Genomic DNA, 16,969 nt, shown 5'->3' with positions numbered 1-16,969 from the left:
TCTCTTTTCCTCTCTGTGCCAGAGATTCTTCCTTGCGCTCTTCAGGAATCGATCCCGTTTCATCACTTGAGGATTTGCACTGTCCAGTTTTAGATGCCTTTCATTTTACATAGAATTACTTTTGGCGCTCGGCTTTACCTGATATTACGGAATGCTTAGTTTAAGTTTTCATCTATGAATTTTGTCCGATGTTTTAATTCATTGGCTTTGTTCGGTCCAGCTGCCAGGCTGCAGTTATTCCATTATTGCTACAGTTTCATTTTAAAAATTATCTTTTTTTACGAATTCTGCGTAGAGTTAAATCTCGTATTTGGGAGTAAATTAGTTACTGCATTTTTTTAACATGGTCGGTGTGTAAAGTGCTTCTTCAAATAAAACGCTGGGGGAGATTTCTGTTTCTTAGTCTCACACCTCCAAGTTCGCAAACGGTTTCCCATCACACACATATCCTGATGATTGGGGATTTCTGATATTGCTTATTATTTTCCAGTTGTTTCCATTTCCTTTTTTGATCAATTTTCCTGATGAGCAGCTCTGTTTTGTTTCATTCTTTTATATAAAAGGTCATTTGTGGGCCGATTACGCTTTCATTTGAATGTTTTGTGTTGTATATATGTTCAATTTACTGGGGGCCGGTGTTTTGTCTTGCTTGTGGAAATAGATAGCATATATATGTATACCACACATTCTTGAATACCAAACGGCGCCTAAATTTTCAACTTCTCTAGTGGGCATGCAGTTGATCATCTTCGTTTGTCTGTGGCACTTAATAGTGGTATGGATAACAGTGTGTGATGGCATGAGTGCATGTGCTCCGATTGGTGAAATCCGGACAGCCTTTTGAACCTATGATGTGGAAATCTAGTAGATATTGTAGGGATAGACTGGTAGTTTTTCGTATGTTTCTAGCATGGCTCCTAGTAGACAAGTGGGCCCACAGTTATATGGGGTAGTGTGATCTTCACTGGTCATCCGAATAAAAATCGCCATTTATGGTGACATCTCTGAACGGAATGGTCAAGGACAAAAAAATAATAACACGTAAAGCTATGCTCTGCCCAAATCATTACGAAGTGTTATTTTATCTAGATAGTCAATCTCTGCAGACATTTTCGAGACTTAAACTAATGAAAAGTAAAGAATTTTAGAAGAAACTAGGAAGTATCTTTAACTGAAATTCTTGAAACATTCACAAAGCTTTTAAAACACTTTTGTATCATCTTTCTTTCCCATGCAATTTCAATATTTTTGTTTAAAGTGGGTATTTTCGTAAGTATGTATATGTTAACACTGTCCACATCATCAATGACAAATTAAATATGTTATCAAGAGCACATCTAATCCTCCCTCTTTCTCTACAACAAACAACAACTTTTTCTACAGATGAAATGGCTCAGTGTCCTACTCTTGCTGATATCGACTTGGACAGGAGGGGCGGATCTCCTTCCCCCTGAAAGATCCTACAAGATCCTCATGCTCCTTCCCATTGGAAGCAAGAGCCATAGGAATGTCTTCATACCTCTGGCAGAGGCCCTAGCAGATCGAGGCCATAAAGTAAGTATTAAAGCCCTTGCTATTATGGAGAAAGGGAGCGTTTAATTGAATAACTGCACGTAAGGACAATAAAACGATAGAAATATTGACTATTCTCTAAGGGAAAGTCTTGACACATCTAGTCGGCGAAGAAAACAGAGGCTAAATAAAGGCTTAAAATATTGCAGGAACCTCATTCTTCTCTTACCTTCAGGTAGACATGTTGACCAGCTACGACATCCAACACCAAAACCCTAACATCAGAGAAATCCCCCATGGACTTCCCCATTATCCAGATACGAATGTGAACATGTTCAATGAGGCAAAAAAGAAAACTGGAATAATCAGTGTCCTCAAAGACAGAATGTGTAAGATGGCGAGGGATATTTATCGTGTGCCTCATGTGAAGGAACTCTACAGGAAGAGGAAGGAGTACGACCTCATTGTCCTTGATCATCTGTTTAATGAGGTATTTACTACTGGAAATAATATTTTGTCTTCAATTCCTTCTATTTCAATTTCCTGGGTTTAAAATCTATCCACAGATTTTGGAATTGTTTGATCAAGTTTGGAATCACGAGGACGTAAAAAGATGCAGAATCTTTGGTAAATGATCATAGAATATAGCTGTGAATAACACTACAAGATAAAAGTAATAACACGTGATATAAAGGTGGTGACGACCACTAGAACTAGGCGAAATCAAAACACCTGTGTAAAGACATGTCCATTATTCCTCCAAGGTCCAGACAATCAGGCCTGATCCGCGGGAATGCATTCATCAGGCCCAAAATAACGGGGCAAACAGTGAAAAATGGCTATGCTCACGTTAAGCGAAATCACCAGTCGGTGACCAGTGATCTAAGGCAAGTACTGAAAGTACGACACTGCCAGACTTATGTTATGGATCAGGCAAAGGTGAACCTAATGTTGACAAATTGGTATGTAAGATGGAACCTGCATTGAACTACTTTCATTGTTTTTCAAGAGACACTGGTTTTGATTCACCTATTCACTGAGAAGTATTATATTTATTAATTAACCGATATTCAGCTTGCATGTATAGGAATGTAATGTCACTATTGAGTTAAGTTGAATGCACAGATGAATTATGAATAATCTGCAAATTTCTCTGACTTTATTTTTTGGCCATTTCCTCATTTCACTTTTATAGATTGCTTTCATAAAATACTAATATTCATGTAACTAAGAATCTTTTACGTTGATTATTAGCAAATATGTATTGAAGATTGATTTTAAATCGAAGAGCATCTTAAAGTCAACAGTGTTAATTGAAGTCCTTAGTACCTTACCGGTGAATCCTACCCTCACTTTTACTGTTGATCAGTATGTGCTATTAGGATCATTTGGCTTGCTTACATTTGAAAGGGCGTTCTTGGAATGCCATTTGCATTGCCAACACGTACTCTCTCTGTATAACAAACTTTCCTTTCAATTTATAATTATTATCAGTTACCTAAACCACGTTTCCAACATTAGTGATCATAGATTAATAAAAATGAGCAAAACCTTTTTAAGTTAACTTTCATGAAAGAAAATCAGCTTGAGGTAGGCTGAGATAAAATAGCGCCAGTTGGCCGGGTGTATGAGAACATATAATATATATATATATATATATATATAATATATATATATATATATATATATATATATAATATATATATATATAAAACGGAGTTCAGATAACGACAAAGGCTAGCCAGCAACAATTGATGTTTTATAACCACTCTAAGTCTTTTCTATTGAAATTGTCGGAAACTTTCCCTCCGATTGGGATGGTTCTGTCTCAAGATGGTGTAGAGCTATTATAAACCTGGCCTTAAGGGCGAAATCAACAAACATTTATGCGAAGGTCCAGCAAGATCAGGGTGGTTTTTTTCATTTTTATTTTAAAACTGAGCTATTCAAATTTAACAAATACATGAACTGAAAGGCAGGCTTACAAAGGAAATCAACTCTGAAACCACTGACCACAAGGTCCCAACAAAGGCACACAAAGACAATGAGAAAAATCTTACCAAAAACCCTTGAAAATCTCTCAACATCGGCCTCAGAAATTTACAATTTCACATGATCTTAATTTCTGAATCATCAGACAACATTCTGATTGAAAATAAACTAAGCCAAACCTCGGATGGCAAAAATACAAAGGGATTAGAGGTGAAAACTTCACATACTCTTTTCAACAAAACTGGCTCTTGGCTGAGAGACAATGATTGAGAGACAATGATTACACAGCTCTACCTTTGTCGGTACCCTAGGAGAAAGAGGCAGATCAGATTTTGCATAGTCCAACGTCACTTCGCATCCCTACCTGTGCAGACAAAATGAATGAAAATAATATTTCTTGAACATCTTAACAAATAAAGGAGAATCACTTTGTTTGCAAATCCTAAGCATTGTGAAGGAATGTCAGGAAAAAAACAAACGCAGATTCTTCGCGACATTCTCCGCACCAGAAAAATCAGGCCGCACAAGAAAGCAATAGGAAGGTTTAGACAGGTGGGGCATAAGTCTGTCGTCGGCTGTGGTCTACGCCCAACTGCTGTGCCACAGATGAATGCAGCTCACGACACATGATACACAACCTAAAGAATAGAGTACCAACTCAAAAACCTTACTAATAACCAATTCATATTGTACAAAGGGTTTACATGATACCTGTTGGGTTTACAATGAGACGACGTCTTGGTGACAGGACTTTATTGTACGAGACCAGAGAGCCGACTGACTGACTCGCAAACACGTTGCGGGTTATTGCCCAGCAGTGCATTGCAAAGACATATCGTACATCCCCCCCTCAAGATTATACTTATACTTCACAAAAATTAAAGGGGACAATGAACATGGAAATGAGCTACGAAGAGAAAAATGTTTTTAACTAACTTTTCAGTACAAAAACATGCAGTTACATACACTCAATGCGTTGCTTAGTGGCACTCAAATGCACGTAATACACATACACAGAAAAAAAAAGAATAAATTCTTGATACAATTGTACAATTGCATATCATATGAGCAAACAAATAATATCAGTATTATATGAAGTCTTGGAGCCACTTGGGTCTACCAGCAGCCCTTTTGGGCCTACCAACAACGCCAGGGTCCTGCATGGAATGCGTTACTGGTTCTATGGGCTTAGGGCTCGCGGAGGTGTCGTGCTGAGATGCAGGGGCGCTGGGGGGACGGAGCGATAACTCTCAAGTGTCGTCTGTTCCTTTTTGAGAGTCTGCTGCTCCCGTTGAGCTTGACTGTGTACTGACGAGGGGCTTAGTTTCTGATACCACGCCCGTTCTGTCCCACTGCTTGGTAGCCTGGTTTTGTATGTGTACATGGGTACCTAGTTTGATGGGCGGCAGTCTCCTGGTGGTGCCAAGGGTACACATAGCTTCCTGTGATTTTGCCACTTGTAGTTCCCTTTGACGTATTGTCCGTCTCTAATACCTGTCTACTAACAGGTGTCTTCTAGCTGTCGGTACCCCGTCACGCAGCTGGCGACATGTTGCAAGCTGAGATGGTGACTTGTTGATCTCCCTCAGAGGCGTGTTGAGATACTGGAGTATCGCCAGGGCCGTCTTGTCTGACTCAAGGGCTCCACCTTTTGATGTGTTTTCTCGGAGTAGCCTCTTTGCCGATTTGACAGCTGCTTCTGCCCTGCTGTTGGACTGGGGATACTGGGCTGACGACAGACGGACCTTGACTCCCCATCTCCTGAAGAAGGCAACCATCTCCTCGCTGACCAAGTTCGTACCTCCGTCATTCGATATTTGCTCTGGGGCTCCCCAACATGAAAAATAGGATCGAAGGTGATTGCTTATTTTGTTGGACGTGGCACCACAGGGGAAGTGAGCTACTTCTAACCAACCGGTTAGTCTGTCTGCGTATACCATGTATACATTGCCCTCTAATTGAAACATATCTGCGACGAATTGCTAGAAGGGGTATTCTGCTGGCGGCGTGTGTATCATTTCTTCAGGAGGCACTGAAGGGGCATGTTCATCACATGAGGTGCATTGGGCACGACGATGCTGAAGGTCTCCTTCTATTCCCGGCCAGTAGACTGACTGCCTGGCCCTCCTAAGCACAGAGTAGGGCCTTGGTGTCCTGCGTGTAGGTTAGCGGCTACCTGATGGCGTAAATCTTCGGGGATAACCAAACATATGCATCCTTGGTCCACCGAGTATATCACCAGATCCTGGTTGATGGGTAGCCTATCCCGAACGCCGAAGAAGGGACGAAGGCAGGAGATTTCTTGTGACATCTGTTGGGGCCAGTTGCCCGCTGCGACCCTAGCAAGCAAGAGCTGATACACTGGTTCCAAGGCAGCAACAGTTGTACATGCCACTGCCACTTGAATGTCGTCCTCCAAATCCACGTCAGAAGCTTCGTGGGGTGCTCGCATGGTCGGGTACCTTGAGAGAAAGTCCGCGGCAGTGTTCCTTTTTCCGGGCAGGTATTTGATATGAAACTTGAACTGGAGTGTCTTCTCCTTCAGGTTGAACAATCTTGGGTTGATGACGTCCTTAAGAGCTCTATCACCCAGCAGCTTGACAAGTGGACGGTGGTCCGTGATGATGGTGAGATTTGGGTACCCAAGTAGGAACATCCTGGTCTTCCACAAGCACCTGGTGACTGCAAGGGCTTCACCTTCTACGGGGGGGGTACCCTGCTTCAGAAGGGGTGAGGTGTCGACTGCCACACAGGGCAAGACGCCAGCCACTCTTGCAACAAAAGGGGCTGTCAGCTGACTGACAAGTGCAATACTGCTGGAGGACGACGAAACCAATGCCTTCCTTGCTCCAATCCGTCATGATTATCATAGGGCAAATCTTGTCGTAATATGCCAAGCCGTCCTTGGCTAATTGACAGATGACCTCCCGTGCCTGCTGGAGTTTGCTACATAGCTGGCTATCCTAGTAAACGTTTTTCCCCGTTGGTTTTCTGAGGAGGTCCCTAAAAGGCTCCATGATGGGTGCTGTTGCAAGGAATGGGGCTAACTGAATCACGAATCCAAACCATGACCTAATATCAGTGATGGAGGGCTTCTCTGGCATCTGGAAGTTACGAATGGCGTCTAGTCATTCGTCTGCAGGCTTATATGACTCCCATCCCAAGTGGTACCTGACGAAGGTAACCTTTCTCTTGCAGAATTTGAACTTCTCTTTGGTCTTGCTTGCTCACTTCTACTTCTACCAGAGTCTGACTCTTCAGCACGGTTACTATTCTCTCGAGAATCAACACTTTTTGTTCCTCACTTTCCTCACACATTGCAGTTTCTTCATTCCAACTCACTTCGTCGACTCGTTCATCAGACAGATGGTTCCTGCAGGAATGTAACAATGTTCACATGAACAACATAACAGGGGGTCCCGAAGGACCACAGAATGATGGTGGCACTCTTCAAGTGTGTCAAAAAGTTCCGCAGGATATAACAATGTTCAAAAGAACGTACAGCACTCTTCAAGTGCATAGGTGTTCCCTATAGGAATGTAAGGTGCTCCAATGAACATAGCTTGAACACAACACTTCAAAACAACTGCTGCAGTGTCGAGGGCTGAACAATATTCTGATCAAATGGTGGCTGGTCACACAGGTGGCTAGCATAACCTAGCCCACTCCCCTTCCCACCCGGAGGGGATGGATGTAGCAAATGTTGATACTGAGGTGGACGTTGCAGAGGGGATGTGAAGGTTTTGATACATACTGCATAACCTCCCACAACTTAGTTCTCCAAAGATCTCAGCCCCAGAAGCAAATATTACTGACAAAAAATAGCGATTAAGAAGTTCACGTGACACTCAACTAAAATCAATCATAACTGATTTATGAAAGTAATCTTACTGGACATTCCAGACGAATTCTCTAAACGACTACAACTGAATACAAAATAATGCTCTGATTCAAACGAACAAGTTGAAAAAATAGATTAGTTTTATTTTGAAAAAATTTCAATATATGTTTCATTACTCAACAAAATACTAAATTCAGCAATACTCTCCACTATAGGCCAGAGTTCAGCAATGGTGATTTCTTCAAGAGCTCATGGATGGTGGCGATGATTTGTGTGTTAGCCTATCTCCCCCATGCTTTATTAACACTCAGTAGCGGGTCGCCAGGACTTTCACAAAATAGAATCTGAGGTCATTGGTGCCATAACTGACTGGCTGTCAACTCTCTCAAACTTGTTCCTAGTGACAAAATATCACCTGGACTCCATCTGATTGGCACATACTTCAGCACCATTCCACACACTCCTGTAGAATATTGTTAGCCTATCCTACCCTAGCCTCCTGGCTATTCATTTATCGCTTCAGATTACAGACTAAGAGGCAAAATCTGAAAAGAGGCCTAGAAATCACTTTAGGGAGTACGGAATGTTAGGAGCTGGCATCCATGTCAGACTGTTTAAGTGGTCCATAGTGAACATATTTCAAGTGGATGCCCATTTAATTTGGCCCTTATAAATATTATACAGCCAAAACAAAATGGCTGCCATTATCAAAAACTCCGGATGCTAATAAAATGACACAACTTTGTTTTTATTTAAGGTAACATAATGAAATTTGCTGTATTTAAACATATTATAATAATACACACATCCTCTAAAGATCAAAGCAATATATTATCTATTTCGTTCCCTATGGAGAGACGAACATGAAAAAATACTCTGAAAATCTGACAAAATTACATCTTAATACATTATATTAAGCTTGTACAAATGAATGTACTTGCTTCAATGAAGTTCTTTTGATGTAAAAAAAAACTTTTGGGACAATATTAACATCGACATCAGTTTTCTGTGGTCTAGTCCGAGTCATCTTGGGCACTGTTCAAAGGATTACGACAAGATCCGTCAGCGCAACCACAACAGGCGGTACATCTCAGCTCCTTAAGACGACAACTGCATCTGTTGGATTTGCAGTTCTTACACTGGCATTGTGTAAGCTAGAGGTAAACCACTGGAAATGGTATATCATTCATCAAATGAGGAAGTATATTTCCAGTTGTATCGTCCTTGTTCAATCCATTTCCCACCAGGGAAGACATATCTGGTTGTGCGATCAGTGAAGAGCCGAATTGTACACTGATGGTGAGCACACTTGATATGCAGCTTCAGAGAAGAATGGGTTGGTGGCAACTTCTCTGGTTCTTTGTAACCTTTGAAGAACATTTTGAAACGCACATCATTGATGTTTGTGTTGTTTTCATTGTTTGAATACAGTCTACAGATGAAGTTCTCTACATTTGTCAGTGTTCTTTTGGTAGGTGTGCCGCATCTGAGCCCATCCAGTAAGGGACAGTTCTTGATGAATGTTTTCAATGCTATTGTTTTGCCAATGCCACAAAATTGGCTGACGGTGACGCAGCCAGAGAGGGCATGGAATGCTGGAATATTGTGGCGAGCTGAATCAAGGTCTGCAGCATGCACAGCAAGAAAGCTCCTTTGCTTTGCCGTTCCTGTTTGGAACCAAAGCTCTCCAGAAAAGTCACTGACAAAGTGAATGAGGAGAACAAGGACATCTGTGTTCCTGGAACAAATGAAGCTGCTCAAACCCAAGATCTGTCACAGACTTGGCCTGTAACAGTATCCTGGCATCAGCTTCATCGTGGTTAGATTTGAGGTAGTTGACATCCGTTCCACGGGATGACTCAACAGCCATTCGGTCATGAAATCTGCCAGATGTCATGACTTCATGATTCGGTTGAGTCGACCTTGCTTGACGAATGAGCTCCATGCTCAAAAAGTGTTCCAGGTCTTGCTTGTTCTCTGGGAGGTCAATAAATTGCCTCCAGTTGATGGGTAAAGGCACATCCCTGTTGTCCACTTTGTGACATATTGGCTGGGTTTTCCCGGTCCGTAAAATCTGAGTGGTGTCCTTGATAGTGTATTTGCTTCATACTAGCAAATGTCACTGCAGTGACTGTCTTCTGAAGACAGAGGTGATGAACCAGTCTGCAAATTGTCCAAAATTGTGGGGCATTTGCAGGTTTGCCGATTGCTTGAACAAGTACCTGATCATTGATGATTACACAAGTTTTCAGATTTACTATCGACGGTTGTTTCTCTATAGTTGTTCTTGGCTGAAGGATATTTCCGAGAACTGCTTTGTTTGTAGATCGCATTGCTCCAGATGTGTCTGCAAGTGATAGGGGAACCGGTGTAAGTTTGTGGATGAGGATTTCCTTCAGGTCCACCTTGCATCCAGCTTCTTTCAAAACAAGCAAACGTTGAAAGAGGTTACAGTCTGCTTTGATGTGTTTGTGTTTCAGAGACAAATTTTTTTTCTGGGCCTGATACATTCCTTTCAGCGTCAGGCCTTTTGACTTGTCTGAGCTTGTCATGGAAACCCACTTTTTTCATGATGAGACGTAAGCCCACAAATTCTTTCAATCTGTCTTGCCCTTTTGCATGTGCTGTCAGAAGACATTCCATTATTTGAGGAGAAGCTACATCTCGCGTGGCTAGGCTAATGACAGTTGAATTTTGGTGTTGAAAAATGTTGAATCTCCTCAGTTGGTCGACAATCTTCTGAACATCTTCCTTGTCCCACTTTAATCATGAGGGTCCGGCTTCTTTTACATAGGAAGGGTTGTAGTCTTCCTCTGTAGCATGCATGTCCAACAGGGCACTTGTGTCATCTACAATTCTGCTCTGTTCGTTGAATGTTCATTGATCTCTTGAATGTTCATTGATCTCTTGCTTCTTCTGATTGCTTTATTTCTACAAGACCACCAGCAAGTTTGCCGACTTTGTTGATGTGCTCTAACGCTTGATCTGTTGATAGCTTATTGAATATGTCATTGGTTGTCTTGACCACACAATTTCCATTCATGAACTCCTGGATCATAATGTCAGCAAGATAAACTACTCTCTAGCGAGTGTAGTTTGTGCGGTCATACTGAGCAAACTAGGGTAACATTGCTGCAAAAGACGATTTATGTAGGTTCCAGTTCCCAGTTCTCTGCATGCAGGAACTGCAACAAGGTGGAGATCATTTTGATGTACATTGCCCAAAATCTGGGAGTGGGTGGTTGTCTCTTGGAAGTCGTCCAACAGTCTTGTTATTCTGGAGTGCTGAACTGCATCTTTTAGTGCTTTGACTTTGTTGCTAGTCACATCTTACTCATTGAGCGCTTCCAAAGCTTCTACGACATGGACTGATAATGTTTGGAGTTCAACTTCTACTTGGTGATCTTTAGCCCACACGATGAATGTCAGCCAGAGTGTTTTCCAAACAGCTTCAAATGTTAGCTTGTGTGCACGAATAGCCCTGTTGTACGATTTGGCCTGCATGTTATTTTGAGCTGAATTCTCTCCAAAGACGGAACTCTCTGTCCACACCTCAGTAAGACCAGAGTCTGTAAAGTGATTTCCAATTACAAACATGAAATTCTTGACAATGTGTAACCCCCCAAGTCGCAAGAATATCATTTTGCATTCATTACTGTTTGCCCACTGTATTTCCTTGACCTTGCAGTACAGTTGCTGGTCCAGAGTGATGACTGTGGACTGGCCAGGATTTATAATCTTGGAAATCCTCAGGCATCATCTCATAACTGTCCACAGCATGTCGTTCTCGTGAGCCGGGGCGTTGAGGAGAGGCAAATACCTGATTGTGCAGAGCTCGAGTTTGTCTTGTGTTGTAACTTGATTAAACCCGATCCACACAGGCACATTATCACTGTTGGAGCCATGGATGTGAGAGAGAATCCAAGCCATATCTCGGGCAGAAGCTTCGTCAGACACCTGATCATCTGGGGTAAACATTGTCTCATTCAAGGTGGCTGTGAATTTGGGATCTTCTCAAGAAGATTGGCGAGTGACTTTCTCCAAACGGTGAAGTTTGGGAGGGACCTTCAAGGACCCTGACTTGCCAAGAGGAAGTACTTCACCAAATCATTATGGTGTGGCATGATTTATCTTTGCATCAATATATTTAGGATAATTCATAGGTATCAATGAGACACAAATGCACATTTCAGAACCATATGTTTGGTAAAGGGAAACATACGGGCCATTTTTTTTAATAGTCAGATCTGACTATTGTGCATAAATATGCACATAACTTTATTAAATATGTATAGTTTGGCACTATATATGCAAGACATCTCACTGGTATCACTGGAGGAAAATATACCAAACTGCAGAAACATACCCACAGTGAAAGTCAAGATAAGTCGCGTGATTTGAAAATTAACCGAGTTCAGCTTTGAGTTTTTTTATACATTTTTGTGACTGATCTGTATATAACTTTATCAATTTGTTATGGAATGGCTTAATACTTATCGGGCATTTTACTGGTATTGCTGCGTTGATATAAGTCAAATTTCACAACCACAGCTTCAGTACACTTGAAGTTATCACACATTTCCCATATTATACATTTCTATTTGTCTGGCCATTTTGTTTTTGGCATAACAAAATTAAAAAGGGCTAAATCAATGGGCATCCACCTGAAATATGTTCAGTAGGGGTCATATCAACTAGCTGACATGGATGCCAGCTCCTAACATTCCGTACCCCCTGAAGTGAAATCTGAGAATTTTTCCTCCAGTCTATACAACTGTATTGACTTTTACACTTCTTACACTTCAAAATTTCTAGCTAACAGGTTAGTTTCTCCCTTACTTCCCCTGACATAAGCAGTTTTCTCATATGCCTTACTTGAGGCATAAAGAATGACATGAATTTCTAATTCCGCTAACAAAAAGATTGTCTTTGGAACTATGGTGACAATGTAATTGTTGACTAGAATAATATGACCAAATCTTCACTTCTGGTTCCCCGAAGCTATTTCTGAAGGACATGTTACAGAAGACATGAACTCATAGTGATTCTAAATATCAAGATCCTGAAAGTAGTGGTTGCCGCCTGTAATGGCGCATTGTACTAAGGGAATCGAGCATATGTGGTGTCCTATACATCATAGAGGACAACGTGGAAAGCTTTAGATACATAACAAACCAAGGTATAGAAATTTTACTCTAGTTTCAACAGCAAAATTTACAAAAACACTACTAAATTGTGGTCTGAACACAACAATAACTCAAAGAGCTTTTTCCCTTTGACTTTGAGGAGGCATTAAACACAATCCTCAGGAGAGTTGTAGAAATCTATTAAACAGTGAAACACGGCACAAAACAGCCTCTACTTAAACTCTAGCACGACAGTACAGTTAACTTAGATGACTCTAAACGGCTTCTATCAAAACAGCGAAACAAGGCATCTAACTTCTACTTTAGCAAGACAAAACAGTTAGCAATAATTACACTTAGAGCTTCAATGACTCTTAAGCGATTTTCTAACCCATGACTTCGGTTAAAATGAACGTTAAACTGCGTTATCTAGTTCATAACTTGTTAACAAGAATTTTCAAACAATGTTATCTAGTGCATAACTTCAGTTAACAAGAACATCAAACTACGTTATCTAGTTCATAACTTCAGTTAACAGGAACATCAAACTACATAACGTAGTTCATAACTTCAGTTAACAACAATAATAACAAACAATTCTTTGACAGCAGCATTTCGCTAATTTTACTGGCAATACAGGCAAGGGAAGTTCTTTTACTTCAGAATAGTCACACAGATCTCTTAACAGTTTTTTATTAGTTGCAATGTGATGAACTAACTTTTGAAACTGCTGCAGCACATCTCCAACTGGTGTACTCACAAGTGCGTTTCACACATGCAAAGTCTCTTTGGATGAATAATAAATTCAAAATGGGCCACAGATACTACAACTTTAAACACCACCACCATGCGTGTCTTCCAACTGCATCAGGTGCATTAGACACATGTAAAGTCCTCTACGACGCCAGGGTAAATTCACAACAGGCTGCAACCGCTATATCATACCACTATAAAACAAAGAAAATTCAGTTAATCTCTCCCGAAATTCATACGAGTGCACTCACTCCTTAACAACTTTTTTAAACAGTTGGCAAAATCTATACCTTTGAGCTTATCCCATACTATCTTCGTGTTTTATTAGCAAAGCACGACAAAACCATCACTTCCTCGACGACATTCCCAATGCTCGCTGATACAGGCTATCCGTGTTTCGATGGACCGAATGTCGGAAATTTTCCTTTCAACTGGGTTGCTTCTGCGCCAAGAAGTGTAGGGCTATTATAACATGGCCTTAAGGGCAAAATCAACTAACATCTAAGTGAGGGTCCAGCAAGATTAGGATGCATTCTTTAATTTTCACTATATAAATACACTTAATATGTAAATTCAAGAAATATGAAGTTTTTATGTTAAAACAAAGTTTAATGTATACTTACCCTGGCAGGTATATATAATAGCTATATTCTCTGTTCCACCTGGCAGAAATTTCAAATCTCGCGGCAAACGCTAGTAACCTATTAGTAGTTCAGGATACCACCACCCCGTTACCGTGGCGCTAGCGCCAGGAAACCGTTCCCACTTGAACCAGATTTTTCTCTGACCCTGTCTCCTGAGGGGAGGAGGGTGGGCATTAAATTATATATACCTGCCAGGTAAGTATACATTAAACTTTGTTTTAACATAAAAACTTCATTTTAATGTATGACACTTACCTGGCAGGTATATATATAGCTGATTGACACATTTGGAGGTGGGTCAAAGACAGCAACATTATTTAGAGTATAAAATATTATTAAAAATATTATTAAAACTCTAGGTTCCTTACCTGCTAAGGTAGCTAGCTGACTTCATAGGTCCTGCCTCTCAGTCTGCTTAAACCTTAGGAGCTCTCAACAAGGAAGTGTCCTGTATGTTGAAGAAGCTAAGACTGGAAACTGACAACTGGGCGTGACCAATGTGTTGACAGAACCCTACAGCCCTCTATGCCACGGCATTCAGCTTAGTAATAGATCAGTACCTGAACTACACACACACCGATACCAATATAAACCAAACCAGACTGAAAAAAAGTAAACACCACGTGTTCTCAGACTACCAATAAACAACACCATCACCTGATAAAATACTAGCTTAAAAGAAGGTTATGGGGTGGCAACTCCTTTGCCCAATACTGTACCCGACGACACGTATGGACCTAGCGTCTGACAATTATCAAAGGTTGTCTGAATATCCCTCAGATAATGAGACGCAAATATTGAATTCGTTCTCCAAAAGGTCGATTCAATAATTTCCTTGAGGGCTAAATTCTTTTTAAACGCCAATGAAGTCGCAACTGCCCTGACTTCATGAGCCTTCACTTTCAAGATCCCGAAGGTCTGTTCTTGACACAACATGTGAGCTTCTCTAATTAACTCTCATAAAGAAAGCTAGAGCGTTCTTTGTCATGGATCTACTGGGGTCTTTGACTGAGCACCAAAGAGCATCAGAGTTCCCTCTGATTCTCTCTTGTTCTTTCAATGTAGAATCTTAATGCTCTCACTGGGCAGAGGACTCTTTCTTGCTCATGTCCCACTAACTCAGATAAACCCAAGACATCAAAGGATCTTGGCCAAGGATTCGCAGGGTTCTCATTCTTGGCCAAAAAACCTTCCTGGAATGAACACACTGCATTACCATGTCTCCATCCCACTTTCTTTGAAATGGCCTGAAGCTCACTAGCTCTTTTAGCCGTTGCCAGAGCGACTAAAAAGATAGTCTTCTTAGAACACAATCTCTCAGAGAGGCTTTCTCTAAGGGCTCGAATTTACTCGAGGTTAGATGCCTCAAGACAACATCGAGGTTCCAAGCAGGAGGCCTGCATTGTGGCTGTTCCTTAGTACCAAATGACCTAATCAGATCTCTAAGGTCCAAATTATCAGAGATATCAATATCTCTGTGTCTAAACACTGAGGTCAACATACTCTTATAGCCTTTGATTGTAGACACTGACAATCCTAAATCCTTCCTTAAGTATAGAAGGAAGTCTGCGATTTGGGTCACAGAGGTACTGGATGAAGACACTTTCCTCTTCCTACACCACTTCCGGAAATTTTCCCACTTCGACTGATATACTGCGAATTGTGGAGGTTCTTCTGGCCCTAGCCACTGCACTGGCCACCTCTCTAGAATATCCCCACCCGTCTCTGACAAGACTTTCGATAGTCCTGAACGCAGTCAGACCCAGAGAGAGGGGTATTCTTGTGAAATCTGTCGAAGTGGGGTTGTCTGAGTAAATCTACTCTTAGTGGAAGAGTTCTTGGTGTATCTATTGTCCATTCCAGTACCTCTGTGAACCAACTTTGGGCCGGCCAAAATGGAGCTATTAAGGTCATCCTCGTTCCTTGGCTCTCCCTGAATTTCTTCATAACTTTCCCCAGTACTTTGAATGGTGGAAAAGCGTAAACATCTAGGTTTGTCCAGTCCATCAGGAAGGCGTCGACCGCCACTGCTTCCTGATCTGGAACCGGAAAGCAATAAGTTGGTAGTCTTTTTGTTCTGGCTGTCGCAAAAGATCTACTACCAGACGGCCCCACAACTTCCACAGGCTCTGACATACCTCCAGGTGCAACGTCCACTCTGTCGGTAGAAGTTGTCCTCTTCTGCTCAACATGTCTGCTCCCACATTCTTCTCCCCCTGGATGAACCTGGTGAGCAGAACGACATTTTCCTCTTCCGCCCAAAGTATAACTTCCTTTGCCAGCATGTAGAGGGGATAAGAATGAGTCCCTCCTTGTTTGCGGATGTATGCCAGAGCCGTGGTGTTGTCCGAGTTGATTTGCACTGTCTTGTCTCGAATCAACTCTCTGAAGTGCTTCAAGGCCAAGAAAATCGCCATCAGTTCCTTCCTGTTTATGTGCCAACTTGTTTCTTCCTCGCTCCAAAGACCCGACACCTCCTGAGGGCCTAATGTCACCCCCCAACCTGCGTCCGACGCGTCGGAAAACAAGATGAGGTCTGGGCTCTTCTGTTGAAGCGACATCCCTTCTGCTAACCTGCCTGGGGTTAGCAACCAACTTAATTCCTCCTTCACTTTGACAGGAATTAGAAACTGGAAGGAATCCGGTTGCGATTTTCTTGGCCATGAATCTTTCAGGAAAAACTGTAGAGGTCTCATAGTGCAGTCTTCCTAGAGAAATGAACCTCTCTAGCGAAGAGAGTGTGCCCAGTAGACTCATCCACTCTCTTGCTGAGCATCGGTTTTTCTCTAGGAAGTCCTGCACCTTCCGAATGCATAGGGCTTGCCTTTCGGGGGACGGAAAAAACCCGAAAAGTCGCTGACGATATCTGAATCCCCAAATAAACTATCTGTTGCTTGGGATTCAATCGCGACTTTCCCAGGTTTACCACAAGACCTAGGTCTTTTGCTAAGTCCAACGTTTGTTTCAGGTCCTCCAGACATTGACTTCTCGATTGAGATCTTATCAACCAGTCGTCCAAATAAAATGACACTCTGATCCCTCTTAGATGTAACCATCTTGCTACATTGGACATCATCCTCGTGAACACTTGGGGGCTGTGC

The 16,969-nt window shown here is 41.7% G+C and overlaps 1 protein-coding gene across 7 annotated transcripts in view; it reads left to right on the top strand.

The window, feature by feature from the left end:
• The window catches only part of LOC135219739 (UDP-glycosyltransferase UGT5-like), a 65,606-nt gene that overhangs the window by 39,334 nt on the left and 9,303 nt on the right, over positions 1-16,969 (top strand). For all 7 annotated transcript variants that reach the window (XM_064256759.1, XM_064256757.1, XM_064256760.1 and 4 more), the window contains 2 exons: positions 1,384-1,554; positions 1,748-2,002. In XM_064256759.1, coding sequence (XP_064112829.1) covers positions 1,384-1,554; positions 1,748-2,002 — 426 coding nt within the window. The remainder of the gene's footprint in view (positions 1-1,383; positions 1,555-1,747; positions 2,003-16,969) is intronic.

Source organism: Macrobrachium nipponense, chromosome 1 (assembly GCF_015104395.2).
Source record: "Macrobrachium nipponense isolate FS-2020 chromosome 1, ASM1510439v2, whole genome shotgun sequence".
NCBI classification, from domain to species: domain Eukaryota; kingdom Metazoa; phylum Arthropoda; class Malacostraca; order Decapoda; family Palaemonidae; genus Macrobrachium; species Macrobrachium nipponense.
This window is presented reverse-complemented; position numbering and strand designations above follow the sequence as displayed.